This window comes from Schistocerca serialis, chromosome 4 (assembly GCF_023864345.2).
Source record: "Schistocerca serialis cubense isolate TAMUIC-IGC-003099 chromosome 4, iqSchSeri2.2, whole genome shotgun sequence".
In the NCBI taxonomy this organism is placed as follows: domain Eukaryota; kingdom Metazoa; phylum Arthropoda; class Insecta; order Orthoptera; family Acrididae; genus Schistocerca; species Schistocerca serialis.
Window position 1 is genome coordinate 487830946 of NC_064641.1, and position 27837 is coordinate 487858782.

Below are 27837 nucleotides of genomic sequence, written 5' to 3' on the forward strand. Positions count from 1 at the left end.
GTGTTGTACTGTTTGCCATTGCCATCAATCCAATTATGGATTGTCTCCTTCCTGATGTCTCAGGCTCCCTCTTTGTGGACGATTTTGCGATCTACTACAAATCTCAACGGACCAGCCTTCTTGAACGACGTCTTCAAGGATGTCTCGATCGTCTCCACTCTTGGAGCATTGAAACCGGCTTCCGTTTCTCTCCCAGTAAGACCGTTTGTGTTAATTTTTGGCGACGTAAGGCGTTTCTTCCGCCCTCCTTACATCTAGGTCCTGTCAACCTTCCGTTTTCAGACGTCGCTAAATTCTTGGGTCTTATGTTTGACAGAAAACTGTGCTGGTCCTCCCACGTTTCCTATCATTCGGCTCGCTGTCTGCGATCCCTTAACACCCTCCGTGTCCTGAATGGTACCTCCTGGGGAGCGGACCGAGTGGTCCTTCTCCGCCTCTATCGCACCTTAGTGCGCTCGAAATTGGACAATGAAAGCATAGTCTACTCCTCTGCTCGGCCATCTATTCTTCGGCGTCTCGACTCTATCCACCACCGTGGATTACGTTTAGTGTCTGGAGCTTTTTACACCAGCCCTGTGGAAAGCCTTTATGCTGAGACTGCTGAACCTCCGCTGTCCAATCGGCGAGCAGTCCTTCTGAGTCGTTATGCTAGCCATCTGTCTTCCATTCCTGCTAATCCAGCCCATGACCTTTTTTTCGACGCCTTCTTTGATGTAAGGTATGCAGGCCGCCCCTCCTCTCTACTACCACCGGGAGTCCGCTTCCGTCAACTGCTCCATTCTCTTTCCTTCCGCTTTCCTAAAACCTTCTTGACAATTTGGGGTACAGCACTGCCTTGGCTCTGTCACCGGATCTGCCTGCTCCGTGACCTTTGTCGATTTCCCGAGGATGGTACCCCTTCACTTGTTTATCGTCGGGCATTTGCTGCTCTATGTGCACAAATGACGGACGCCACATTTATTTACACCAACGGCTCGAAAACATCGTTAGGTGTAGGGAGTGCCTATATTGTTGGCAACACCCCAAATCACTTTCGGCTTCCCGACCAGTGTTCGGTTTATACTGCGGAGCTTTACGCTGTTCTCCAGGCTGTCCACTACATCCGCCGCCATCAGTGGATACAGTACGTTATCTGCTCAGATTCTCTCAGCTCTCTCCTCAGTCTCCAAGCTCTTTATCCTGTGCACCCTCTGGTTCACCGGATTCAGGACTGTCTGCGCTTGCTCCACCTGGGGGGGCGTCTCGGTGGCGTTCCTCTGGCTCCCAGGACATGTTCGTATCTGTGGAAATGAGGCGGCTGATATTGCAGCCAAGGCTGCAGTCTCTCTTCTTCGGCCAGCTATTCAATCGATTCCCTTTGCCGATCTACAGAGCGTTTTATGTCATCGTGTTGTTCATTTATGGCACGAGCATTGGTCGACACTTCCCCATAATAAATTGCGGGACGTGAAAGCTCTTCCTTGTGCTTGGACCTCTTCCTCCCGAACGCGTCGTCGGGAGGAGGTAATTTTAACTCGACTCCGGATAGGGCACTGTCTTTTTAGCCATCGACATCTTTTAAGCAGCGATCCTCCCCAACTATGTCCCCACTGCTCTCAGCTGTGGACGGTAAGACACCTTTTAATCGAGTGCCCCTATTTTAATCCGTTACGCTCCAGTCTACAGCTATCGCCTGATATATTGTCGATTTTAGCAAATGACACGCGCTCAGCCGACCGCGTTCTCCAGTTTATTAGTGCCAGTGAAATGACGTCAGTCATTTGAAGCTTTTTTTGGGACAACCAACCCCTTTCTGTAGTGGATTTTTAAGCCTTCCTTCTGCTTTTAGTTTCTCCAATTTTATGACTTTTGTTCCCATTGCTGCTGGTTTTCAATTTTGATTTTTTACTGTTTCCTAAGTCACGGACCGGGTGCTAATGACCATAGCAGTTTTGCGCCCAAAAAAAAAAAAAAAAAAAAAAAAAAAAAAAAAAAAAAAAAACCCACAGCTGTGTTTGCAATCACCAAAGATGCCCTTACTTCTATTTCAGTCATCAGCATTGAAATAAAGTTCCGTTTGTTTGTGTCAGTGGATAAAAATCTTTCTTGCAACAGTGCAGTGGCTATTGTGGTCAAGAAGATGAATTTTGTTGGCGAGTGCAGTAAAGCTCAATGTGTTGTGCTATTTGCTGAGTTTGTAATGGATGTCATTAGGATGCCTGTCAAGAACTTCCATAACATTACAAGAGGAACTGCTCTTGCACATAGTCCACATAGATCTTGCACACTGACTCTGAGATGGCTGTTGTAGTCATAATCCATACAACTTTCAGTAGAAGCATTTTATTGCATAAGTGAGCATACCAAGGTCCACATCTTCCTGTATTGGAGTGAATGCTGCATACAATGATTAGTTTGTGCCCTTGTGCCATCCTGATGAAGAGACACTGGAAAGGTCTCAAGCCAAAATTACAAAAATTTTGCATGACACTCATCAGATTGCTTGGCAACGCACACCCATAGGAAGGGAATAAGAGGTTTGACTACAACTTTTGCGTTTGAAATTTTCAGTGTACATGAAACTGAAGCTAGAGTAACCACATTGCCACATTATTCTTTTGTTTGCACTTTACATCTTAAAAGTTTTCTCCCACCAGTTTCTTCCCTTAGTTGATGAGTTCCTCGAGCTCACTTGTATGGAACTGATTGTTCCAATTGCAGGTGACACTGTCTCCTTATCAAGGAAAGGTGTTTTCATAACCACACACATAACTTCTCAGTTTGAAGATTATCACTGACTACACGGGAAGGCACCATATCTACATGTTCTTGGATATACCTCTGTAACCATCCCTACTTGTCCAGTCTTTTTAGAGATTTAGCATAATCCAAAGTCCTTCGAGATGACACAACATCCCATATGTTGCAGCCATGAATCATCCGTAATTCTTAACTGCCACTATTGGGATCTGTTCCAGGGCTGTTCCATTGTCATGTCTGATCAGATGCCTGATTAGAATTTTCAGTATGTTGCATAGTATGTCAGCCTTAGCTATAGGCATGTGAAAGTCTTGAGAATCTGTTGTGTGCCTTGGGCTGATACTGTTCTGGTAGTGTAGATGTGTACTCCTAGCACAGTTGAAATGAGAGGGAATCATTTCTTTGACACATTTGCCGTACAGGTTCCAATCCCCCATCCATTCAGCTTTATTGGACTTACCTGTTAATGTACTCAAGTGAAGTACTCAGTCTGTAGTGTAGCAATAAGATAACGATTTTAAATTGTCTTCAGCATTGCTGGGATTGAATGCTGCATCATCTGCCCTCAAAATGATGGATATGTCAGAAGAGTAGATAATCTGACCCAGTAGATGAGTTGTCTTTGTCAAATTAAAGCAGCCAAAACAGTAATAGGGAGGATGTGTGCATGAACAGCTCTGCGGTATATATGGTCATACAATATCTTATCAAGAATGTTTTCGGTATAAATCCTGTAAAACAGTTCTTTCAGCCAGTTCCCAGCAATAATCATCTCTATCAAACCCATAAGACATCAACAGGTGGAGACACCATTCAATTACAACATGGCTTGGTTTTGGAAGTGAATCATTTGTTGACGCATTACGAGCCATCCAGTACAATTGCTGATCAAAAGTAAACAACAATGCTAAGAAACTTACAGATAATTCAGGTAAAAAACAGAATAGGAAAAGAAGAGTTCTGCTGCTAGGTACCAGTAATAGGAGGGATGTGGGGCAGCAGTTACATGAAAAATAAAATGCAGAGTACACAGTCATGTGTTTGGTGAAACACAGTGTTTAAACACATAACAGAAACATTAGAACAAATGTGTAAAAATGCACCTAAGCAGACCGGGTGTTGATAGTGGAGGGAACTGGAAACAGCCTTGCTAAAAACAGAAGTACCAAATTAAAGATGACCTGACCAGAATAGGAGTAGCTATTGAGCACATAAATGTAGGTTGTATGTAGGATCTTTAGCACCATGACAAGTGCTGGGAAAACTCTGCTGTTCAGTTTCAGTAGTTGCTATAAGGTGGAAATACCCTTTACATGACCCATCCCTGAGTAGGAGGGGTAAGGACAAGTTAGAACAACAATCACCAGGAAACTTGAGAGAGACAAAGGCAAATCACTGTGGTTATTGGTGTCAGGTGAGACGTCGACTTCAGGGTCAGATTCAGGTGTCAGGTGAGACATCGACTTCAGGGTCAGATTCAGAATTCAGACGGAAAATAATAGGAAATGGAATTGACAAAGACTCCCAATTCATCTTATAATAATAGAGTGAACAGTGAAATCAGCATTCTTCATCACTGTGTTAGAGGGGTCAAAAGTAAAGTAAATGAGGTGTTACTTTGTCAGCAGTATCTGAGCAGGTTGAAAGATACTGATATCACTTGCATTTGTCTGTCTTTACAGCAGATACCCACAGGGTTAGAAAACCATAATGTGTCATCTAACTAGTTTGATGTGGCCTGCCACGAATTCCTCTCCTGTGCCAACCTCTTCATCTCAGAGTAGCACTTGCAGCCTATGTCATCAATTATTTGCTGGATTTATTTCGATCTCTGACTTCTTCTGCAGTTTTTTTTCGCTCTACAGCTCCCTCTTGTACCTGATGTCTTAACAGATGTGCTACCATTCTGTCCCTTTTTCTTGTCAGTGTTTTACATGTATTCCTTTCCTTGTCTAGTCTGCAGAGAACCTCCTCAATCCTTACCTTATCATTCCAACTCATTTTCAACATTTTTCTGTGGCACCGCATCTCAAATGCTTGAATTCTCTTCTGTTAGTATCCCACTGTCCATGTCCCTTGCCATACAATGCTGTGCTTCAAATGAATATTTTCAGAAATTTATTGTCCTTTTTGTCAGTGCTAGTCTGCTTTTTTATGTCTTCCTTGCTCCACTTGTCATGGGTGGTTTCGCTGTCTAGGTAGCAGAATTCCTTGATTTCATCTATTTATTGATCACAAGTCCTAATGTTAAGTTTCTTGTTTCTACAACTTCTCATTACTGCAGTCTTTTTACAGTTTACTTTTAATTCATGTTCTGTACTTGTGAGACTGTTCATGCCATTCAATAGATCCTGTAATATTTCCTTTTTCGCTGAGGATAGCAATGTCATCAGCAACTCTTATCATTGATATCCTTTCACCTTGAATTTTAATTCCGCTCTTGAACCTTTCTTTCATTTCCATCATTGTTTCTTTGACTACAGATGAACAACAGGGCAAAAGACTACTTCCCTGTCTTACACTCTCCTCAATCCGAGTACTTCATTCTTGGTCTCCCCCCTGGAGGCCTGAGGTATTCCTGCCTGTCGTAAAAGGCGACTAAAAGGAGTCTCACACCTTTTGGCCTTCATGTGATGGTCCCATGTAGGGTTTGACCTCCATTTTCCAAAATTTTCCCGAAGAGCGAGCCAATTTGGGAAGGGCGCCTTACGTGGTGCATCGTGTCCATCATGCATTGAGATCTTCAGCCCACTTCCTCATCGAGGCATTGCTGTCCCGCTCTTTGGCGAGGACGCCTTCCTGGGAGCGTTTTCCTCCACCCACTACGCAGTGTCGTTTTCTGCGCCGATAATGATCATGGAATTCTTTGCAACTCATATCCAGCATGGTAGCCAGTCTGTTGTGGTGGGGTCGCCATGAACCCTGTTGTTGGTTGTAGCCCCCTGACTACACAGGGATCCCCACGTATGCCAAGGAGTAGATGCCCGTCACCATGGGGCATTGGGGCTCTAGGCAGTGGGCATCCTGCCAGGTGGCCTTTGCTGCTGCTGCTGCTGCTGTCTGGTGCCCGTGGGGAGGGACCCTGATTGGAGTGGGTGGCATCAGGGCAGATGATGCGCGATGAAGCGTACCACGTCATCACTTGCTGGTGATCAAACGCTAGCAGTCTCTAAGTGTTCTAAGTCTCAGTACAGTGCAAAGAAGTATGATCCTAAATCATTCCCCTTCCTGGCCACACCATGGGAGGAACACCAGGCTAAGGATGGCAGCGAACCTTATTCGCCCCGGTACCTCATATGTAAGAGAGCTGTTGGGGAACCCTTTGTCTTGATGAAGCCTCAGTTTTTTGTAGAGCGTTTAGAGGACAAGTTTGGGGAGGTGGAGGGCTTGTCCAAAATGAGATCTAGGTCAGTCTTGATCAAAACAGCATCCTCTGCCCATTCACGGGCGTTACTCGGTTGTGACGAGCTGGGCGATGTTTCTGTAACCATCATGCCTTATATGAGCTTAAATATGGTCCAGGGTATTATGTTCCACTGGGACCTTCTTTTGCAGTCTGATGATGAGCTGCTCGCCAACTTAGAGCGACAAGGAGTTCATTTCATCCGGCGCGTCCATTGTGGTCTGAGGAATAATCACGATGCCACCAGTGCCTTCATCTTGGCCTTCAAGGGTGATACATTACCCAAGAACGTCAAGGTGATGATCTACTGCTGTGGTGTCAAGTCACATATCCCTCTCCCAGTGCAGGGCTTTAAGTGCTGGAAGTTGGGGTATACATCTTCCCACTGTACTTGCAGCATCATATGTCGAGATTGTGGACGTCCATCCAGTCCCAATACTCCATGTGCCGCGCCTCCCATCTGTGTCAACTACGGAAAGTATCACTCCCGTTGCTCACCAGACTGCAGGATTTAATAGCAAGAAAGGAAAATCATAGAATACAAGACCCTGGACCGACTGACCTACACTGAGGCTAAGAGGAAATTTGAGCAACTACATCCTGTGGCTAGACCACCTCTTATGCCTCCACTACGAGAACATTTGTAATCCCATCAGTTCCAAGTGTTCCAGTTGCCTCTCAGAGCTGGAAGACTACACCTGCCCCCTCGATGGTGGGGTGGCACTTCCCTTATTGTTGCTCCCACACCACCTACCTCAGGAGCAGTGTCCCCCCAACTATCAGGTTTCTGCTAGCAGGAAAGATGACACCTGCCAGTGGCTGAAGGGCCCAAAAGCAGCTGGTTGCTGGGCTTCATGATCATCCTCCGTCCCAGAGACTGAATCAGTGACGCCTTCCCAGCCAGAGAAACCCAAGGATCAGTGAGGGAAATCCAGAAAGAAGACCCCCAAAACCAAGGAAATTGTGGTGGCATCCACATCACCGCAGCCTACAAGCTCTGCGTTTGAGGATGACTTGAAGATTCTGGCACCTGCCGAGGACCTAGATCTTGCCAGACCCTCAGATACAAAGGATATAGCCTGTTCAGGAACTAAGTCTGTGGCAGCAGGTGACCCTGAGGCGTAGACTACCTCATGGAGTGTTCCATGCCTTCCCAGTCTCACGATCACGTCATCCTCCAGTGGAATTGCGGTGGTTTTTTCCACCACATGGCTGAGCTCGGGCAACTGTTAAGCTTTACACATGATTTCTGCATTGCCCTCCAGGAAATGTCAGCTGGAGTTTGTGTTTATGTCCTGAACTCAGTATACAGTGAACCTGTGCCCCTTCAAACCTCTCTTGAAGCTGTGGCTGTCAGGATAAGGACAACGCAGGAAATAACTGTCTGCAACGTATATCTTCTCCAGATGGTGTAGTATCCCTGAATGCATTGGCAGCACTGATTCATCAACTCCCTAAACCTTTCCTAGTTTTGGGACTTTTTGCTCATAACCCTTTGTGGGATGGCACCTTGCTCACTGGCCGAGGCAGAGATGTCGAAAATTTACCATCGCACTGGCTCTTAAGTACAGATTCCTCCACACATTTCAGTGTGGCACATGGCACATATTCGGTCATTGATTTCTTGGTTTGCTGTCCTGGCATTCTCCCATCTATCCACTGGAGAGCACATGACGGCCTGTTTGGTAACGATGACTTCCCCATCTTCCTGTCACTGCCCCGTCATCAGGCCTATGGATGCCTGCCCAGATGGGCTTTAAACAAGGCCGACTGGGATGATGTCACCTCTGCTATCACCATTGAATCTCCTCCACATGGTACATCGATGTGGCGGTTGAGCAGGTAACTGCAACGATCGTTTTGGCAGTGGATCCCTCATTCTTTAGGGTGCCCCCGGCGAAAGACAGTCCCTTGGTGGCCCCCCAGGGGATCCACAACTCTTTTGTGGATACGTGTGTAGCGAGCACGGAACCCCGAGCTAATGTGGCCTTCCTTCCTTTCCGGGCTGCATACCTTCCCTTTCCGTATCCTTCCCCATCCCCCATCTTGGCCCCCCCCCCTCACCTCTGTCTCTTTCCTTCCCTTTCTCCCCCTCTGGGGAGTATGGTTTGTGCCTACGTCCGGAGACGGACGCTTGTAAATGTACCGCACTCTTCGCCTTCCTTGCTTGTATGTCTTCATCTTTCTTCGTCCTTCTCTATTCCTTACCTCTTCTCTTTACCTCTTCTCTTTACCCTTTTCTCCGCTGCGGCGTTTGAGACCTCTCTTCTTTCCTTTCCCTGTCTCTTTCTTCCTCCCTGTGCGTGTCTGAAGGCCGACCCACGCACTTCCATGCGTAGCCGGTGACGGGGTAACGCGTAATTCCCCGCCCCGGGTAGACAGGTAGGACACGTACGTACCCCCTGGTAAAGGCCAGGCCCAGGGAGGGGTGATTACCCGAGCTGATACCTTCCGAAAGTGCCGATTGGTCCCTCCGTCCGTTTGTCGGGAGGTGTGACCTGAGGTGTGAACAATCACCTAAGGCGGGTGTGCCCTCGGTGAGGGCCCCCACAAGGGAGGAGCGCGCCATCGGAGACGCCGGTAATCATGGGGGATTCTTCCGCAATGGTTTCCTCACCTTCCACTATGTCTGCTCACAAACGTAAGTTCACTGAGTCTCAGCCACAGACGGTTCTTCCATCGTTGCCACAGTTCCTTGTTGTTTCTCGGTCTGACGAAGGTCACGACTTTTCCACGGTCAACCCTTTCATTATTCAGAAAGGTGTCGACGCAATTGCGGGTCCTGTAAAGTCTTGTTCCCGATTACGGAATGGCACCCTGTTGTTAGAAACACACAGTGCCCTCCAGGCTCAAAAATTGCTGCGTACTTCTCTGCTCCACACCTTCCCTGTCCGGGTGGAACCGCACCGTACCTTAAATTCCTCGCGTGGAGTCGTTTATACGCGCTCCCTCGATGGATTGTCTGACGAAGAACTTCAGCACTATCTGTCTGACCAAGGCGTCACGGCTGTTCATCGGGTTATGAAAAGGGTTGACTCGAACATCATTCCAACCCGCACTGTCTTCTTGACATTTGACAAAGTTCAACTCCCATCAAAAATCAAAGCAGGCTATGAGATAATTTCCGTTCGCCCTTATGTCCCAAACCCTACGCTTTGCTATCGATGTCAGCGGTTCAACCACACCAGCCAGTCCTGTTCCAATCCGGCCAAATGTGTTACGTGTGGCAGGGATGCCCATGAGGGTGCTTGTCCACCTCCATCCCCTCGCTGCATCAACTGTATGGGTGACCACGCTGCTTCCTCTCGAGATTGCCCTGTTTTTAAGGACGAAAAGCTGATCCAGGAAATAAGAGTGAAGGAAAAGGTGTCGACCTTTGCTGCTCGAAAGTTACTCGCCAGCCGACAGCCCACCGTGCCTCAGAAAGGAAAATACAGCACTGTCCTTGCTTCTCCTCGGCCAACAAAGGAGGCGGCCACGCAGACTTGCGACCTCACATTTAGTACCACGGTCGTCAGATCGGCCAGCGCAAAGATCGCCCGTTCAACCTCACCTCTTTCGCCTGCCCACTCTATGGCTCACCCTTCGTCGGGTTCTGCTAAATCTCGAGCCCAAAAGTCAGACGCCAAGTCTTCAAAAAAAGAGCATTCTCGTGAAGAGTTTTTACGTACTGCAACTTCACAACCATCGGTTCCTCAATCATCTAAACATACCTCCAAGAAGGCTACGAAGAAACACAGTTCCTCTCCTTCTCCGCCAAGGCGTGTCCCATCTACAGCACCACCTGGCGGAATTGGCCTTCGGCCATCTTCTGTGTCGCCGAGGCGCACTGTTGGTGGCCGGTCAACTGGCCGATCGTTGGTGGCAGGAGCTGCTCCTGACCAACCTATGGATCAGGATCTTCTGCCTTCGACTGAATGCCATTCCATGCTGTCGGTCGCAAGCTCTGAGCAGTCGTTGAGTTGACAGCACCCTTGGTCACGTTCCTCCATTTTCTGTTCACCCTATGTCCATTATCCACTGGAATATCCGCGGAATTCGCGCCAATCGCGAGGAATTGTCGATCCTCTTACGATCCTACTCGCCGGTCATCTTCTGTCTTCAGGAAACAAAGCTGCGTCCCCATGACCGCTTTGTTCTCCCTCATTTTCAGTCCGTCCGATATGACCTCCCCTCTGTTGAAGGCTCTCCAGCCCATGGAGGACTCATGATTCTGCTCCATGATACTCTCCATTATCACCCAATCCCCTTAAACACTTCCTTCCAAGCTGTCGCCGTCCGTCTTTCCCTTTCTGGATACACGTTCTCTCTTTGTACGGTATACATTCCATCGTCTACACCAATGACACGAGCTGATCTCCTTCATCTTCTTGATCAGCTTCCACCCCCCTATTTGCTGGTTGGGGACTTCAATGCCCACCACCCGCTTTGGGGATCTCCACATCCTTGTCCACGTGGCTCACTATTGCTAGACGTCTTCCACCAAGCGGATTTAGTCTGCCTCAACACTGGGGTCCCCACATTTTTGTCTGCCTCCACGGCACATTTATCCCATTTGGACCTTGCGGTCGGTACTGTTCCGCTAGCTCGGCGCTTCGAATGGTTCGCCCTTGATGATACACACTCGAGTGACCACTTTCCATGTGTTCTTCGACTGCAGCCTCAACTGCCATATATGCGCTCGCGACGCTGGAAGTTTGCCCAAGCCGATTGGACACTTTTTTCGTCTCTAGCGACATTCGATGACCGTCGCTTTCCCAGCGTCGACGATGAGGTCACACATTTTACCGACGTTATTCTCACAGCTGCGGAACGTTCAATACCACGCACCTCCGAATTGCCCCGGCGCCCTCCAGTCCCTTGGTGGAACGAGGCATGCCGTGACGCAATACGTGAGCGGCGACGTGCTCTTCGCATTTTCCGTCACCATCCAACTTTGTCCAACTGTGTCCGATATAAGCAGCTCCGTGCGCGATGCCGTCGCGTCATCCGCGATAGCAAGAAGGCAAGCTGGAAATACTTTACTAGCTCATTTAACACCTTCACTCCCTCCTCGGAAGTTTGGAGTCGGCTTCGATGGTTCTCAGGCGCGCCTAGTTTCTCCCCGGTCTCTGGGCTCACTGTCGCGCATGATACCTTAGTGGACCCCGTCGCAATTTCTAACTCATTGGGTCAGCACTTTGCTGAGATTTCGAGCTCTTCAAATTACCCGCCGGCGTTTCTCCCGAAGAAACGTGCAGCGGAAGTGCGACATCTTGCTTTCTCCTCTCAAAATCGCGAAAGCTACAATACTGTTTTCTCCATGCGCGAACTCCAACATGCACTCTCTTCTTCTCGCTCCTCCGCCCCAGGACTGGATGGTATCCATGTCCAAATGTTGCTGCACTTATCAACCCATAGCCTGCGTTACCTCCTTCGCCTTTATAATCGAATTTGGACCGACAGTACCTTTCCCAGGCGATGGCGGGAAGCTATTGTCGTTCCCGTTCCGAAACCTGGAAAGGACAAACATCTCCCCTCTAGCTATCGCCCCATTTCTCTCACGAGTAGTGTCTGTAAGGTTTTGGGGCGTATGGTGAATTACCGTTTAGCTTGGTGGCTGGAGTCCCGCAGTCTTTTAACACCAGCCCAATGCGGATTCCGAAAGCATCGTTCTGCTGTTGACCATCTTGTTGCTCTCTCCACTTATATCATGAACAATTTTCTACGGAAACGCCAAGCAGTAGCAATATTTTTTGATCTGGAGAGAGCGTACGATACCTGTTGGAGGACAGGCATCCTCCGCACACTGTTCTCTTGGGGCTTTAGAGGCCGGCTGCCCCTTTTTCTTCGCGAATTTATGGCAGAGCGCACATTTAGGGTGCGGGTGAACACTACTCTCTCCCGTACTTTCTCCCAAGAAAACGGAGTACCCCAGGGCTCCGTCCTGAGTGTTGTACTGTTTGCCATCGCCATTAATCCAATTATGGATTGTCTCCTTCCTGATGTCTCGGGCTCCCTCTTTGTGGACGATTTTGCGATCTACTACAGCTCTCAACGGACCAGCCTTCTTGAAAGACGTCTTCAAGGATGTCTCGATCGCCTCCACTCATGGAGCATCGAAACCGGCTTCCGTTTCTCACCCAGTAGACCGTTTGTGTTAATTTTTGGCGACGTAAGGAGTTTCTTCCGCCCTCCTTACATCTAGGTCCTGTCAACCTTCCGTTTTCCGACGTCGCTAAATTCTTGGGTCTTATGTTTGACAGAAAACTGTGCTGGTCCTCCCACGTTTCCTATCTTTCGGCTCGCTGTCTGCGTTCCCTTAACACCCTCCGTGTCCTGAATGGTACCTCTTGGGGAGCGGACCGAGTGGTCCTTCTCCGCCTCTATCGCGCCTTAGTGCGCTCGAAATTGGATTATGGAAGCATAGTCTACTCCTCTGCTCGGCCGTCTATTCTTCGGCGTCTCGACTCTATCCACCACCGTGGATTACGTTTAGTGTCTGGAGCTTTTTACACCAGCCCTGTGGAAAGCCTTTATGCTGAGACTGCTGAACCTCCGCTGTCCAATCGGCGGGCAGTCCTTCTGAGTCGTTATGCTAGCCATCTGTCTTCCATGCCTGCTAATCCAGCCCATAACCTTTTTTTCGACGCCTCCTTTGATGTCGGGTATGCAGGCCGCTCCTCCTCCCTACTACCCCCGGGAGTCCGCTTCCGTCAACTGCTCCATTCTCTTTCCTTCCGCTTTCCTAACACCTTCTTGACAACTTGGGGTACAGCACCGCCTTGGCTCCGTCCCCGGATTGACTTGCTCAGAGACCTATGTCAATTTCCCAAGGATGGTACCCCTACACTTGTTTACCGTCGGGCATTTGCTGCTCTATGTGCACAAATGACGGAAGCCACGTTTATTTACACCGATGGCTCGAAAACATCGTTAGGTGTAGGGAGTGCCTATATTGTTGGCGACACCCCAAATCACTTTCGGCTTCCCGACCAGGGTTCGGTTTATACTGCGGAGCTTTACGCTGTTCTCCAGGCTGTCCACTACATCCGCCGCCATCAGCGGATACAGTACGTAATCTGCTCAGATTCTCTCAGCTCTCTCCTAAGTCTCCAAGCTCTTTACCCTGTGCACCCTCTGGTCCACCGGATTCAGGACTGTCTGCGCTTGCTCCACCTGGGGGGCGTCTCAGTGGCGTTCCTCTGGCTCCCGGGACACGCTGGTATCTGTGGAAATGAGGCGTCCGATGTAGCGGCCAAGGCTGCAGTCTCTCTTCCTCGGCCAGCTCTTCAGTCTCTTCCGTTTAGCGATCTACGGAGCGGTTTATGTCGCCAAGTTACTCATTTATGGCATGCGCATTGGTCAACACTTCCCCACAATAAATTGCGGGAAGTGAAAGCCCTTCCTTGCGCTTGGACCTCTTCCTCCCGAACGCGTCGTCGGGAGGAGGTAATTTTAGCTCGACTCCGGATAGGGCACTGTCTTTTTAGTCATAGACATCTTTTAAGCGGTGATCATCCCCCACTCTGTCCCCACTGCTCTCAGCTGTGGACGGTCAGACACCTTTTAATTGAATGCCCCTATTTTAATCCGTTACGATCCCGTCTACAGCTATCGCCTGATCTATCGTCGATTTTAGCAGATGACACGCGCTCAGCTGACCGCGTTCTACAGTTTATTAGTGACAGTGAAATGACGTCAGTCATTTGAAGCTTTTTTTGGGGGGACAACCAACCCCTTTCTATAGTGCACTTTTAAGCATTCCTTCTGCCTTTAGTTTCTCAAATTTTCTGACTTTGTTTCCATTGCTGCTGATTTTAAATTTCGTTTTTTTCCTGTTTTCTACGTCACGGGCTGGGCGCTAATGACCATAGTAGTTTTGCGCCCTAAAACCACAAAAAAAAAAAAAAAAAAAAAAAAAAAGTCCCTTGGTGGTCGCCAGAAGTCTCTGAGGCAATTAAGGAGCATCAGCAAGCTCTACAGCGGCATAAGCGGCACCCTTCCCTGGAGCACCTCATAGCCTTTAAATGACTCTATGCCCGCATCCACCAGCTCATCAAAATACAGATGCAGGAGTGTTGGGAGAGAGATGTCTTGACCATTGGGTGCCATGTCACCTTCCCTGGACAAAGATGAAACGAGTTTTTGGGTACCAGGCCCCAACAGGTGTTCCTGAAGTTAACATAAATGCCGTGTTATCTATCTACCAATGCAAATGCGATTGCTGAACACTTCGTTGAGCACTATGCTCGCGCCTCTGCATCGGAGAATTATCCCCCAGCCTTTCACACTCTCAAATGGTGGATGGAAGGGAAAGTCCTCTCATCATTACAGTGAACCCTGTAACGCCCCATGTACAGAGTGGGAGCTCCTCAGTGCCATTGCAAATTGCCCCGACACAGCTGCTGGGCCAGATCGGATCCACAGTCTGGTGAGTAAACATCTCTCGTCGGATTAAAAGCGACATCTTCTCATGATCTTCAATTGGATCTCAATTGGATCTGATTTGATGGCATCTTTCCATCGCATGGACAGAAGAGCACCATCATACCAGTGCTCAAACCCGCTTGATGTGAATAGCCTCACAAACGTTTTTTGTAAGCTGATGGAACATATGGTGTATCGGCAGTTGGGTTGGGTCCTGGAGTCACATGGCCTATTGACTCCGTGCCAGGGCGGATTCCGCCTTGGTCACTCTACCACTGATAATCTTGTGTCCCTGGAGTCTGCCATCTGAATACCTTGTTGCCACCTTTTTTGATTTACGAATAGCACACGACACCACGTGGCGACATCATATCCTTGCTACATTATACGAATGGCGTCTCAGAGGCCTGCTCCTGATTTTTATCCAGAATTTCCAGTATCTTTGTACTTTCCGTGTCCAAGTTAGTGCCTCCCGTAGTTTCCCCCATATCCAGGAGAATAGGGTCCCACAGGGCTCTGTATTGAGTGTATCTTTATTTTTAGTGGCCATTAATGGTCTAGCAGCAGCTGGTAGGGCCATCAATCTCACCCTTTCTGTATGTGGATTACTTCTGCAGTTCGTACTGCTCCACCAGGACTGGTGTTGCTGAGCGGTGCCTACAGGAAGCCATTCACAAGGTGCAGGCACAGCTTCCAGTTTTCAGCCTCAAAGTCATGTGTCATGCACTTTTGTCGGCGTCGTACGGTTTTTCCAGAACCAGAACTTTATCTTAATGACGATCCACTCACTCTAGTGGAGACATATCGATTCTTAGGACTGGTTTTTGATGCCCGATTGGCTTGGCTACCTCACCTTCATCAGCTTAAGTGGAAGTACTGGCAGTACTTCAATGCGCTCCACTCCTGAGCAACACCAACTGGGGTGCAGATCGCTCTAAGCTGCCGCACCTCTACAGAGCCTTTGTTCAATCCTGCCTTGACTGTGGGAGTCTGGTTTACAGTTTGGCGGCACCTTCAGCATTGCATTTACTCTACGCAGTGCATCACTGTGGCATTCGCCTAGCGACAGGAGCTTTTAGGACGAGTCCGGTGACAAGCGCACTGGTGGAGGCTGGAGTCCCTACAGTTCAGATCTGACATGCACAACTGCTCACCAGTTATGTTGCACACATTCGTAGTTCTCCTGAGAATCCGAATTACTGTCTCCTTTTTCCACCTGCAGCAGTTCATCTCCCGCATTGGCGGCCCAGGTCAGGGCTCACAATTGTGGTCCGCATGCGATCCCTTCTCTCTGGAGTCCTTGCCTTTACCACATCTACTTTGGGTCCATTCACGTACACCTCCATGGTATATATCTCGGCTGAAGCTTCATCTGGACCTTCTGCATGGCCCTAAGGACTCCGTTAACCCGGCCACTCTCCATTGTCAATTCCTCTAGATTCTTGATGTGTTCCGGGGCTCTGAAGTTGTTTACACATGGCTCGATGGCTTAATGTAATGTTGGCTGTACCTGTGTCCACAGAGGCCGTATTGAACAGCATTTCTTGCCTGCTGGCTGCAGTGTATTCACTGCAGAGCTTGTGGCCATATCTCATGCACTTCAATACATCCGTTCTTGTTCTGGTGAGTCGTTTCTTATCTGTTCTGACTCCCTGAGCAGCTTTTAAGCTATTGACTAGTGCTACCATTGCCATCCTTTGGTAACGAACATCCAGGAGTCCATCTCCGCCCTGGAATGGTCCAGTCACTCAGTTGTGTTTGTGTGGACCCCAGGACACATCGGAATCCCTGGCAACAAAATTGCTGATAGACTGGCCAAACAGGCTACGTGGAAACCACTCATGGAGATGGGCATCTCTGAAACTGATTTGTGTTTTATCTTAACACCGCAAGATTTTTTGGCCTTGGGAGTCGGAGTGGCATATCAGCATGCTCAACAAACTGCGTGTCATTAAGGAGACTGCGAATGTGTGAAAATCCTCCCTGCGGGCTTCTCGCAGGAAATCAGTTGGCCTTTGTTGGCTCTGCAACAAAATTGCTGATAGACTGGCCAAACAGGCTACGTGGAAACCACTCATGGAGATGGGCATCTCTGAAACTGATTTGTGTTTTGGCTTACACCGCAAGATGTTTTGGCCTTGGGAGTCGGAGTGGCATATCAGCATGCTCAACAAACCGCGTGTCATTAAGGAGACTGCGAATGTGTGAAAATACTCCCTGCAGGCTTCTCGCAGGAAATCAGTTGGCCTTTGTTGGCTCCATATTGGCCGTATGTGGCTCACACATGGTTACCTTGTCCGCCACAAAGACCCACCTCAGTGGCGCAGTGGCTCCCAAATGACTGTCATCTGCCTCTTCCTGGATTGCCCACTTTTATCCGCTTTGCAGCGGACTTTTAACTTTCCCAGCACCCTACTTTCAGTGTTGGGCTACAATGCCTCAACAGCAGCTTTAGTTTTACATTTTATTCATTAGGGTGGTTTTATCATTTGATCTGAGTTTTAGTGCATGTCCTTTGTCCCTCTGTGTCCTCCACCCTAGGACTTTCAGGATGGAGGTTTTAATATGTTGCAGAGTGGCTGGTTTCTCCTTTCTTATTCTCATGGTCAGCCAGGCATGGTAACCTGCCTTCTTGCTTCTAATCTCTTCTCCCTGTTTCTTGTGCCTGATTTTCTTGTCATGTTTTGTCCATTGAAGTGATTATTCCTTTCTCCTGTTATCGTGCTGTACGTCTTCTTTGTTATTTGCTTTTCCTTGGATAATTGTTCTACTGGGAACAAGGGACCAATGACCTCACGGTTTGGTCCCCCCCACCCCCTCCTCCCCCCTTGTAAACCAACTTACCACTTGCACTGTTCAATATTGATTCTTGTACATGTTGTATATTACCAGTCTTTGTCTTTAGCTTACCCCTCTGCTTCTCAGAATTTCAAACATAACGCACCATTTGACACTCTTTTGAATACTGTTGATAAGTAAACAAATCCTTTCAACATTGTTTTGACCGCAATGTCAGAACTGCTGCTTTGGTGCCTTCGCCTTTCAGGTCCTCAGTTTTCTTTTCCATTCTTCTGTATATTATTCTTGTCAGCAACTTGGATGCATAAGCTGCTAAGCTGATAGTGTGATAATTCTCACATTTGTCGGCTTTTGCAATCTTCGAAGCTGTGTGGATGATGTTTTTCCAAAAGTCTGATGGTATATCACCAGTCACATACATTCTGCACACCAATGTGAATAGTCATTTTGTTGCTACTTCCCTCCATGATTTTAGAAATTTTGATTGACTGTTATCAATCCCTTCTGCCTTATTTGATGCTAAGTCCTCCAAAGCTCTTCTAATTTTTCATTCTAATACTGCAGCTCCTATCTCTTCCCTACTGACTTCTGATTCTTCTTCTGTCATGTCACCAGACAAGTCCTTCCCCTCCTAGAGGCTCTCAGTGTACTCATTCCACTTGCATCTCCATCTTCATCTACATAGATACTCAACAAGCCACAGTATGGTGCATGGTGGAGGCTACCCTGTACAACTACTAATCATTTCCTTTCCTGTATCACTCACAAATAGAATGAGGGAGAAAAGACTGTCTATGTCTCTGTATGAGCCCTAACTTCTCATATCTTATCTTCATGGTCCTTATGCACCGTTTGTATTGGTGGCAGTAGAATCGTTGGGCTATTAATTTCAAATGCCAGTTCTCTAAATTTTCTCAATGGTGTTCCTTGAAAAGAACATTGCCTTACACCCATGGATTCTTATTTTAGTTCTCGAAGCATCTCTGTAACACTTACATGTTGTTCGAACCTACTGGTAACAAATCTAGCAGCTTGCCTCTGAATTGCTTCGATGTCTTCCTTCAGTCCAACCTGGTACAGATCCTAACACTCCAGCAGTAATCAACAATAGGTCACACCAGCGTCCTTTATAGCTGAACCACTCTTTCCTAAAATTCTCCCAATAAACCGAAGTTGACCGTTCGCCTTTCCTACTACAGTTTTCACATGTTCATTCCACCTCATGTTGCCTTGCAACGTTATGCCAAGATATTTAAACAACGTGACTGTGTTGTCAAGCAGGACACTAATAATACTGTACCCAAACAATATGGGTTTGACCTTCCTATGCATATGCATTAACTTAAATTTTTCCACATTTGGGGCTAGCTGCCATTCGTCACACCAACTGGATATTTCGACTTAGTCGTCGTATATCTTCCCATGGCATCATCAGCAAACAACTGCATATTGCTGCCCACCCTGTCAGCCAAATCATTTATGTATATAGAGAACAATAGTGATCCTATCACACTTGCCTGGCACTCTCCTGATGATATCCTTATTTCTGATATATGCTTGCGGACGAGTGCAACATAGTGGGTTCTGATGTTTAAAAAGTCTTCAAAACGCTCACATATCTGTGAACTTATTCCATATGCTCATAGCTTCGTTAACAGCCTGCAATGGGGCACCGTATCAAATGCTTTCCGGAAATCTATCTGGCACTTTCTCCTTTGCTTTTAGCTGTGGAATTCCCATTTCACTCTTAATGTTAGCACCCTTTCTTTTAATTTCACCGAAGATTGTTTTGACTTTTCTGTATGCTCAGTCAGTCGTTCAGACAATCATTTCTTTTTTGATTTCTTTACATCTTTCATGCAATAATTTCATCTCAGCTTCCCTGAATTCCCTGTTTATTTCATTCCTAAGTGAGTTGTGTTTCTGCATTCCTGAATTTCCAGGACCATTTCTGTATGTCCTTCTTTCATCGGACAGTTGAAATATTTCTTCTTTTACCTGTAGTTTCCTCACAGTTACCTTCCTTGTACCTGTGTTTTTTTTTTTTTTTTCCAACTTCTGTGATCGCCCTTCTTAGCGATGTCCATTCATCTTCAACTGAACTGCCTACTGAGCTATTCATTATCGCAGTGTCTGTAGCCTCAGAGATCTTACAGTACAGCTCATCATTCCTTAGTACTTCTGTGTCCCAGTTCCCTGTGCATTGATTCTCCCTGATTACTCTCTTAAACTTCATCCTACTCCTCGTCATTTCTAAATTGTGATCAGTCGATACTTGTTCCTAGGTACGCCTTACAATCCAATGTCTAATATTGAAATCTCTGCCTGACCATGATCTAACTGAAATCTTTTTTTATCTCCCCCCCCCCCCCCTTCCCCAGCCTTTCACAAGTATACCACCTCTTCTTGTAATTCTTGAACAGAATATTCACTATTACTAGCTGAAATTTATTACAAAACTCAATTAGTCTTTCTCCTCTCTCATTTCGAGTACCAAGCCCATATTCTCCCATAACCCTTTTTTCTACTCCTCCCCCTACAACTGCATTCCATTCCCCCATGCTATTTGATTTTCTTTTCCCTTTACATATTATATTACTTGTTGAGTGCCCTCATATAGTTCCTCCCTCTCTCTTCATCTTCTGCTTGTGACATCGACACATATACCTCTTTTTGTTATATATTGTTGTTGGTCATGGTTTGCTGTCAGTTCTGATGAGAACAGTGCTGTCACTTAACTGTTCACAGTATTGCTCACTCTCCGCCCTACTTTTCAATTTATTATGAGTCCTACTCCCCTTATTCCATTTTATGCTTCTGCTTATATTACTCTATACTCATCTGATCAGAAAACTTATCTTCTTTCTGTTTTATTTCGCTTACCCCTCCCCCTATGCAGGGTGACCATTATTGGACTGTACGAAAAAAAACCGTGAAATATTTACAAACTACGGAGTGTACACGTTTTATTCAACATGTGAATGTTGCTACAGATACTTGGATTTACGTTACGACATGTTCGATATGCCTGCCATCCTTGATGATCATGTGGCGCAAATGAATGGCGAAATTTTGAATGACTTGCTGAAATGTCGGAACATAAATGCTTTCGATGACCTCCTGAATGGCTGTTTCCAGCTCATCAGTGGTTTTGAAGTTATTGCTGTACACCTTGTCTTTAATATAGCCCCACAAAAAGGGAGTCACATGTATTCAGATCCAAAGGATATGGTGGCCAATCGAGGCCCATGCCAGTGGCCTCTGGGTACCCCGGAGCCAGAGTGCGATCCCCAAAGTGCTCCTCCAGGACATCAAACACTCTCCTGCTTCGATGGGGTTGAACTCCATCTTGCATGAACCTCATCTTCTCAAAATCTGGGTCTCTTTGGATAAAGGGAATGAAATTATGTTCCAAAACCTTCACATACCATTCGGTGGTCGCCGTGCCATCATGGAATATCGCACCTATTATTCCATGACTGGACATTGCACACCACACAGTCACCCATTGAAATGCAGATTCTCAGCCCCCTAAAAGTGCCAATTTTGCGTATTGATGAACCCATTCAAATGAAAGTGAGCTTTGCCACTAAACTAAGCCATATTCACATCAAAATTCCCATCATGCCCCACAGCCAACCATGCAGTTTGAAAGCCCTAATGCAAAATATTCAGAATAGGACAATTTTATTTCATATAGTTCAATAACTGTCACCGTATATGTAGATTGAGCCTTAGCATTTTCAGATTTTCTTGCTTTCTTACCACATTCAAACTTCAGACATTCCACACCCCACTTCATACAGTGTTATCCCTTCATTGGTTGTTCAAACTTTTTCTCCTGGTCACTTCCTCCTTGGCAGTCCAGTGTCAGAGATCCAAATGGGGGACTAGTCTGGGATCTTTCGCCAATGAAGTGATCATCATGAACTTTTTAAAATTATTTTTAATTTGTAGTCATTTTTAATGTAAATTTCTTGAACTGTATCTGACAGGGAAAGTCATCTAGATGTACCGTTAGCCACTTACAGTTTAGTATAAATCGTAAATTTCCCTACCAGAGCTGCTCAAGACAGTAGCAGCTTGATAGATAATGTATTCAAACAACAAGTAGAACTTAGAAAGACATGCCAATTCTGTGGTGAACAGATGGTCAGATCATGATGTCCCATTAATCACATTATGTAATTTGGCTTCATGTCCAGGCCAGAAGCAATTGAAACAGTGAGATTGATTGACAAAATTACTGAAGATTTTCAAAGAAAGCTTAAAATATGTTGGATGCGATGGAGTTTACATTGAACCTGATTCTAGTTCTAAATTCATAATATTTCTTAATAAGCTTGTAGTCTCTGTATCCGTTAATGGAAGTAGTTTCCATGAAAATATAGTGACCTTTGTATCACAACAGGTGTCAGGCTCTTTGCAAAGAAAAAAGGACTTGGGCAAAATACCCAGAACACGTAAAGATCCAGAAATACTTCCCTAGAGATACTTCTCTATTTTATGTTGAGAAAACTTGTAAAATAAATAAATAAATAAAATCCCAGGATTATGCACATCTTGTCTGAAACTGACAGATCACACAATAGAAGAAAATTAGTATGGAATATTTTTGAGACACACAGAGGAAGCTATAGATGACATTATTCCTGTTAAATAGAACAGAAGCATTGCAAAAGACAGCTATTGTGTGCCAGATTTTTTAGTCTTTTTTTACTGAAAAGGTGGAAAAATTGGTGCAAGTAGTTCAAAAAAGAAAGAAAAAACAGTACAGTGAAGCAGCTATACAGAGAACATAAAATAAAATAAAATTAAAGTTAAACTGACATCCTCTTCTGAAATAAGAAAGATCTTTACTAAAAAGTGAAAGTTCGTATGGATGGATTCCTGGCAAGGCATTAAAAAGTTGCGGTCTGATAATACGTAATGTACATAGATTCTTCTGTAATGCATCGTTAATTCAGGATATTTTCCCAGACTGAATTAAACGTGATGCCGATAGGCCGCTGTTTAAGAAGGGCAACTCCACAGGTATCAATAACTACTCTGCACACAAATTCTAAAATGATCTGCATTACCCTTTAATGATCCTAACTTTGACACAGAAAGGGATGAAGTGTGCCATTACAAAACTGTACTGTTTGATAACCTGTCCATCGAAATAAGAGTTTGACAGGTAGCTGAAGTGTTTCCAAATGCAGAGTAAAGAAAAGTATCTCTTTAACAGCTCCTTCTGTACTAACAGCTCCTTCTGTACAATAGGGAAAATTTTGAGTAGAAATAGTCTGTCACTTTTACAGAGAAAGATCATGTAAATGAGCTGCATTTAGCCGTATAAATATTTTTTTTCACACTCTGTGTTTATTCCATCTAAATGTCCCATATGCTAATGTTTATTGCGATATGATCTATGGAGCAACAAACTAACTGATCAAATGGTTTGTAAATGTATATCTTGAGAGGAATAAACTATAATTCTAACTGCACATTCCAATTTCCTGCTGTAAGCATTTTAAAATTAAAGATCATCATCATATGTTATTTCAGTTGTAAAACTACATTTGACTGACTAATTCAATGTTGCAGGTTTCTCCACCAGACCGACATGGCTACTGTAGCCTGGGAACTAGTGTAGACTGTGTGCGTGCTGCAATAACATATTCAAAAATTATTGTAGGTAAGTCAGTACGTATTTTTTAATAAAATGTAGAACCTGCTGTGAAAAACAAATCAAATTATAAAGGAACTAAATTTAAAGACTGTCAAATGGCTGCAGGCATTGGCCAGTGTACAATTTATAACATGCCTTCTGTGCTCCCAAGTACGCTGCTGCAAAACAGGACTGAATTTGTTGTGTGCCTAATTTTCTTCAGTGATGTCAACTGCTAGAGTATTCACATCACTACTTTTACTACCCATTCAGGACACTTCTACGAGAGACAGCCTCATTTACTGCTTTTTGTATTAGTGTTATGTGTAACATACATTTAGTTCTTCACATAAAGTGTGATGGAAATAATAATTTTTGTTCTAGCACATGTTAATTGCCATATGCCCCGCACATTTGGTGATGCTCTGGTGCACGTGTCCCATTTTGATTATGCTGTGAAAATGGATTGTCCATTGCCTGAACATGGAGGTCAACCACCCAATGAAGAAGAAACTAAGATTGGACAACACATTGCTTCAAACCTTGTTTGTGATGGTGCTACTCTTCAGATGGGTGAGATCTTTCAAAAGAAATTTAGTGTTGTTTACATACATCAATTTATCTCACGCTCTTATGTGATTTCTTCCCCTGTAGAAAGAGAGGAAACTGATTTTTATAGTTATTTTCTTATAACTACTACCTCATAACAGTTGGATAATATAGTACATTCTTGGGAAGAAATGTTTGGTTTTTGTTTTTCACCAATGTTTACTTTTTATGAACCTCAAGCATGATACAGCAAAAATGGGTCAGCAACTTACTTGTGCTAAATGCTAAACTACTGTTTGTAACTCTGTTAAAATCACCGTGAGAAATAAGCTTTATTTGTGGGGGCTAGTTTTGGACACACCATCAGTTTTCAATCAATCACCTCTGTCATAATTATTGAAACATAGTATGACCAGCATGTTTGTAAATAGCTACAGTTGGCAATCATGAGCTGTCACACAGCATCAGGGTGGGTGCTGTGTGGTGGCAAGAAGCAGTGAGATTATGTTGTAGGTGATTTTGCATGTGTTAATCATGTTTGCCAACTTAGGCTGTTTGCAAATGTTCTGGTTTATTATGTTTCACTATTTATGACTAAGGTGATTGTTTCATAATGGACACCATTTCCAAATCTAGTCTTTGCAAACAAAAGACATTTCTAATTGCAACTTCAATAGAGTAACAAATAATAGTTGTAATGTTTATTTTTGTCAGTGAGATGAAGAAGAAGAAGAAGAAGAAGAAGAAGAAAATTTTTGAATGGAAGTAAGATGATGACAGAAACACCTGCTTGGCCACCCTTGTTGGGGCAGTCATCATTATTTGAATATTATTCCACTAGATTTTCAGTCAAAAACAAACTTTTTACTTGACATATTAGTTCATATTTAGCCAGTTTTGTTTCTGTAGTAGGATGCAAAAACATTTATTGTAAATGTTTTTCTTAGTTTGTCTGCTTAAGTTTACTGTCTGTTTCTGAAAAGCTCAGAGTAATTACAGAGATCCTTATTAACAGCTTGGGTGTTCCATCAAACTTAAATCACACCATGCAGAAATGGTGAGCTTCCAGTACTGACATAGTTTTCTAAAATTGTGTGTGTATGCAAATTCTTGTAATTATATTCATCTGTGTACTTTTATGAAGAGAAAAATAGCACTGGCAGTACCGGTAATGTTTAAAGTTTATGTCTATTTTTTAGTGATGCTGTGTGACAAGCGCTTTTTAAAATCTTTAGTACCTTGTAAGTGGGCACTAACAGATTTTAACTACAGAATGCTCCATTATTAAGCTCAAACAATTTCAAACAGTCACTTACATAGTTTTAAAACAAAATAAGAAAAGACAGATATTTAAATAGCTATTACAAATGAAAAGTTACATTAAAATGCAGATTCTCTCACACTATTAATGATGGTGAATTATTCCTTTTTCGCTTCAGGTATTGGTAGTATACCGGATGCAGTTCTGAATGCTTTGGGAAACCATAAAGATCTAGGCATCCACTCTGAAATGTTCAGCGTTGGTTTGGTAGACTTAGTAGCGAAAGGTTGCGTTACTAACAATCGCAAAACAATTCACAAAGGAAAAATAATTGGCAGTTTTCTAATTGGAACAAAGAAACTGTATGATTTTGTTGATGATAATCCGTTCATAGGTAAGATGAATAAATGGAAACATGTTTTCACATTAGTTTACTATAATGTGAGAAGTTAATAAGCTTTTGGTTACTTACAGAAATGAAAGAAGTGGATTATGTGAACAACACTAAAATTGTTGCTCAGAATCCAAACATGACTGCTATAAATTCGTGTATTGAAGTTGATCTTACTGGTCAAGTAGTATCAGACTCTATAGGAACAAGAATGTATTCAGGTAAGGATGACGTCCAGGAAATTTCTATGAGCCCTATTATGGCATGTTTCAACTTCAAAACAGAAATTCTGGAATAATTTATGTTGCAGGTTTTGGTGGACAAGTAGATTTCATCAGAGGTGCAGGAGAAGCTCTTGATGGTAAAGGCAAACCAATAATTGCTCTCCCATCTGTAACCAAGAAGAATGAATCCAAAATTGTACCTATTATCAAACCTGGTAAGTGATGTTTATACTGAAGTTTGGATTGTTTCTGTTGTTACTGTTTGTGCTTGTTAATAAACATGTAGTTTGATTTAAGAACATGACAGATTTCGAGAGGAATTATCAGTTTAGATCACTAGCAGATGTACTCTAAGAAATTATAAGTGTTTCATGTTCATCAGTGTTGTTCTCATCATACATATGCCTACATATACAGTGCACAGGGCAAAAACAAAGTATCACCCATTACCTACTCTATGATCAGTTAATTTGTATTCTTGCATTGTAGCCATGAATAACAACTGCAGAAACATCAAAATTCTAAATATAATTTGTGATAGATTAACATTTACAAGTAGTGTAATACACTGCAAAAATTAAGTGTTAAAAATGAGAAACTTTTTATTCTTAGGTGCTGGTGTTGTAACAACAAGAGCTCATGTTCATTATGTGGTGACAGAGCATGGAATTGCTGAACTGTTTGGCAAGACTTTGCGCCAGCGAGCATATGAATTGATTAAAATAGCTCATCCAAATCATCGGCAAGCTTTGGAGAAAGCAGCGTTTGACAGATTGAAAGTTATGCCTGCACCCTGAACTGTTAAAAAACTTGTGCATTTACTTGTTCGAATAATAAAGGCATTAGATTGCCACTAAACAGAACTTGTCAGAACAATAGTAACTGCAACAAACACAATGTAAATGAAGAGGAAGAAATAGTCCATAGCACGATTGCAAGCCAGTGAAACTTGATTGAAATATTTTAGGTTTAATTCATACTACACATCAATTTTTTAAATTTTATATGAAATAATTTCAAAATGTATGTTTTTGAGTGTAATTGGTAATCATTGTGAAAACTAAATTATCTGTTAAACGTGCAGTTCACTATGTTATTGTTCACTCATGTTATTTTAGGTGAATCATTAAAAATTAAGACTTGGATATACAATATGTAATTATAATAATTTTAGATCTGAATTTTAATCCAAGGTGATGAAGACTGTCTAGCTGACACAGACATAATAATTCTGCCTCCCACTGTTAAAACACTTAGTTGGTGCTAAAACAGTGGAATGGCCCTTCATGGCTTCAAGTGTAACAAAGGATACTGCATAAAGTTCAAAATGCAGTTTTTGTTTCTCATGATATGGAAATAAAACACTTCAAGGTTAACAGCAATAACATTTCAGTAGATTATTGTGGTCCATCATAATGTTCAGTTTCTTTGCTTAAACATTGTATACCTGTTACAAAGAATTTGAAGAGAACATGAAAATAAGCTTGTCTTAACCCCTTTACTTGCTTGTTAAAATAAATGTTGGAGCTTTTATGTGATGTTTAATATATTATTTTCCACTGTAAATTATGTGTCATGAAATATAATCAAACAACTGTCAAACATATTATTGTTTAAATTTTGCTGTAGGAATGTGCATCTGCATGGAGATGAGGTGGTTGGCAAAATATTTCACTTTGTATTAAATACTTTTTAGAACCTATAAATCTGGAAGATTATTAATATAAAATTCAAATTCTGAAATATGTAATTTTAACAGCTTCAGTCTTCAAATGAATTAGATCAAAGGCTTCCAAAAAGTAGTTCATAAGACTGTGTGCAACTCCTTACTTATCAGGCACAAGGTAGATGTGAACTTCTGTCACCAACAAAGAGTAAAAGAACATCCTCTTACTACATTCCTATGAATGTTATGAAAAAGTCGAGGAAAGAATTATTGCGCAGGTTGTGTTCCACTCTTATAACAGTTTGTCTGGTTCCAGTTGTAATGTAATCCTTTTTTTATTTTGTAAGTTTATATCTCTTCCTCCTGCAATCAGATGAACTAAAATGAAATATGCGTAGTATTTTTGATACTTGAAAAAAGTGTCAATTAAAAAATTTCAGATTTACAGTATATTTGCCACGTGGATAGCGTTAAGTATTATGGTGCTGCTTCAGAGGCGGGGAGGTGTGCCACCCCTGGATCGAACTGCCCGGCAGATTAACATCGAGGGTTGGTGTGCCAGCCAGTCCAAGTGTGGTTGATGTGATTTTCCACATCCCCCTAAGTGAATAATGGGCTGGTTCGCAAGTCACGCCTCAGTCACATGATTTGCAAACATTTAGAAGACTTCCATCCACTTGGACATCAGTAACATTACATGCAGACAGTTGGATACACTTACTGTGACCTGGGGGGAAATGGAC

The 27837-nt window shown here is 44.0% G+C and overlaps 1 protein-coding gene across 1 annotated transcript in view; it reads left to right on the forward strand.

Moving 5' to 3' along the window:
* The window catches only part of LOC126475202 (4-hydroxybutyrate coenzyme A transferase), a 148499-nt gene extending 121365 nt beyond the window's left edge, over positions 1–27134 (forward strand). The window contains exons 4-9 of the mRNA XM_050102853.1: positions 22940–23030; positions 23388–23576; positions 24992–25207; positions 25288–25425; positions 25515–25643; positions 26041–27134. Of these exons, the coding sequence (XP_049958810.1) occupies positions 22940–23030; positions 23388–23576; positions 24992–25207; positions 25288–25425; positions 25515–25643; positions 26041–26225 (948 nt within the window). The 3' untranslated portion in view covers positions 26226–27134. The remainder of the gene's footprint in view (positions 1–22939; positions 23031–23387; positions 23577–24991; positions 25208–25287; positions 25426–25514; positions 25644–26040) is intronic.
* Positions 27135–27837: the final 703 nt, after the last annotated feature.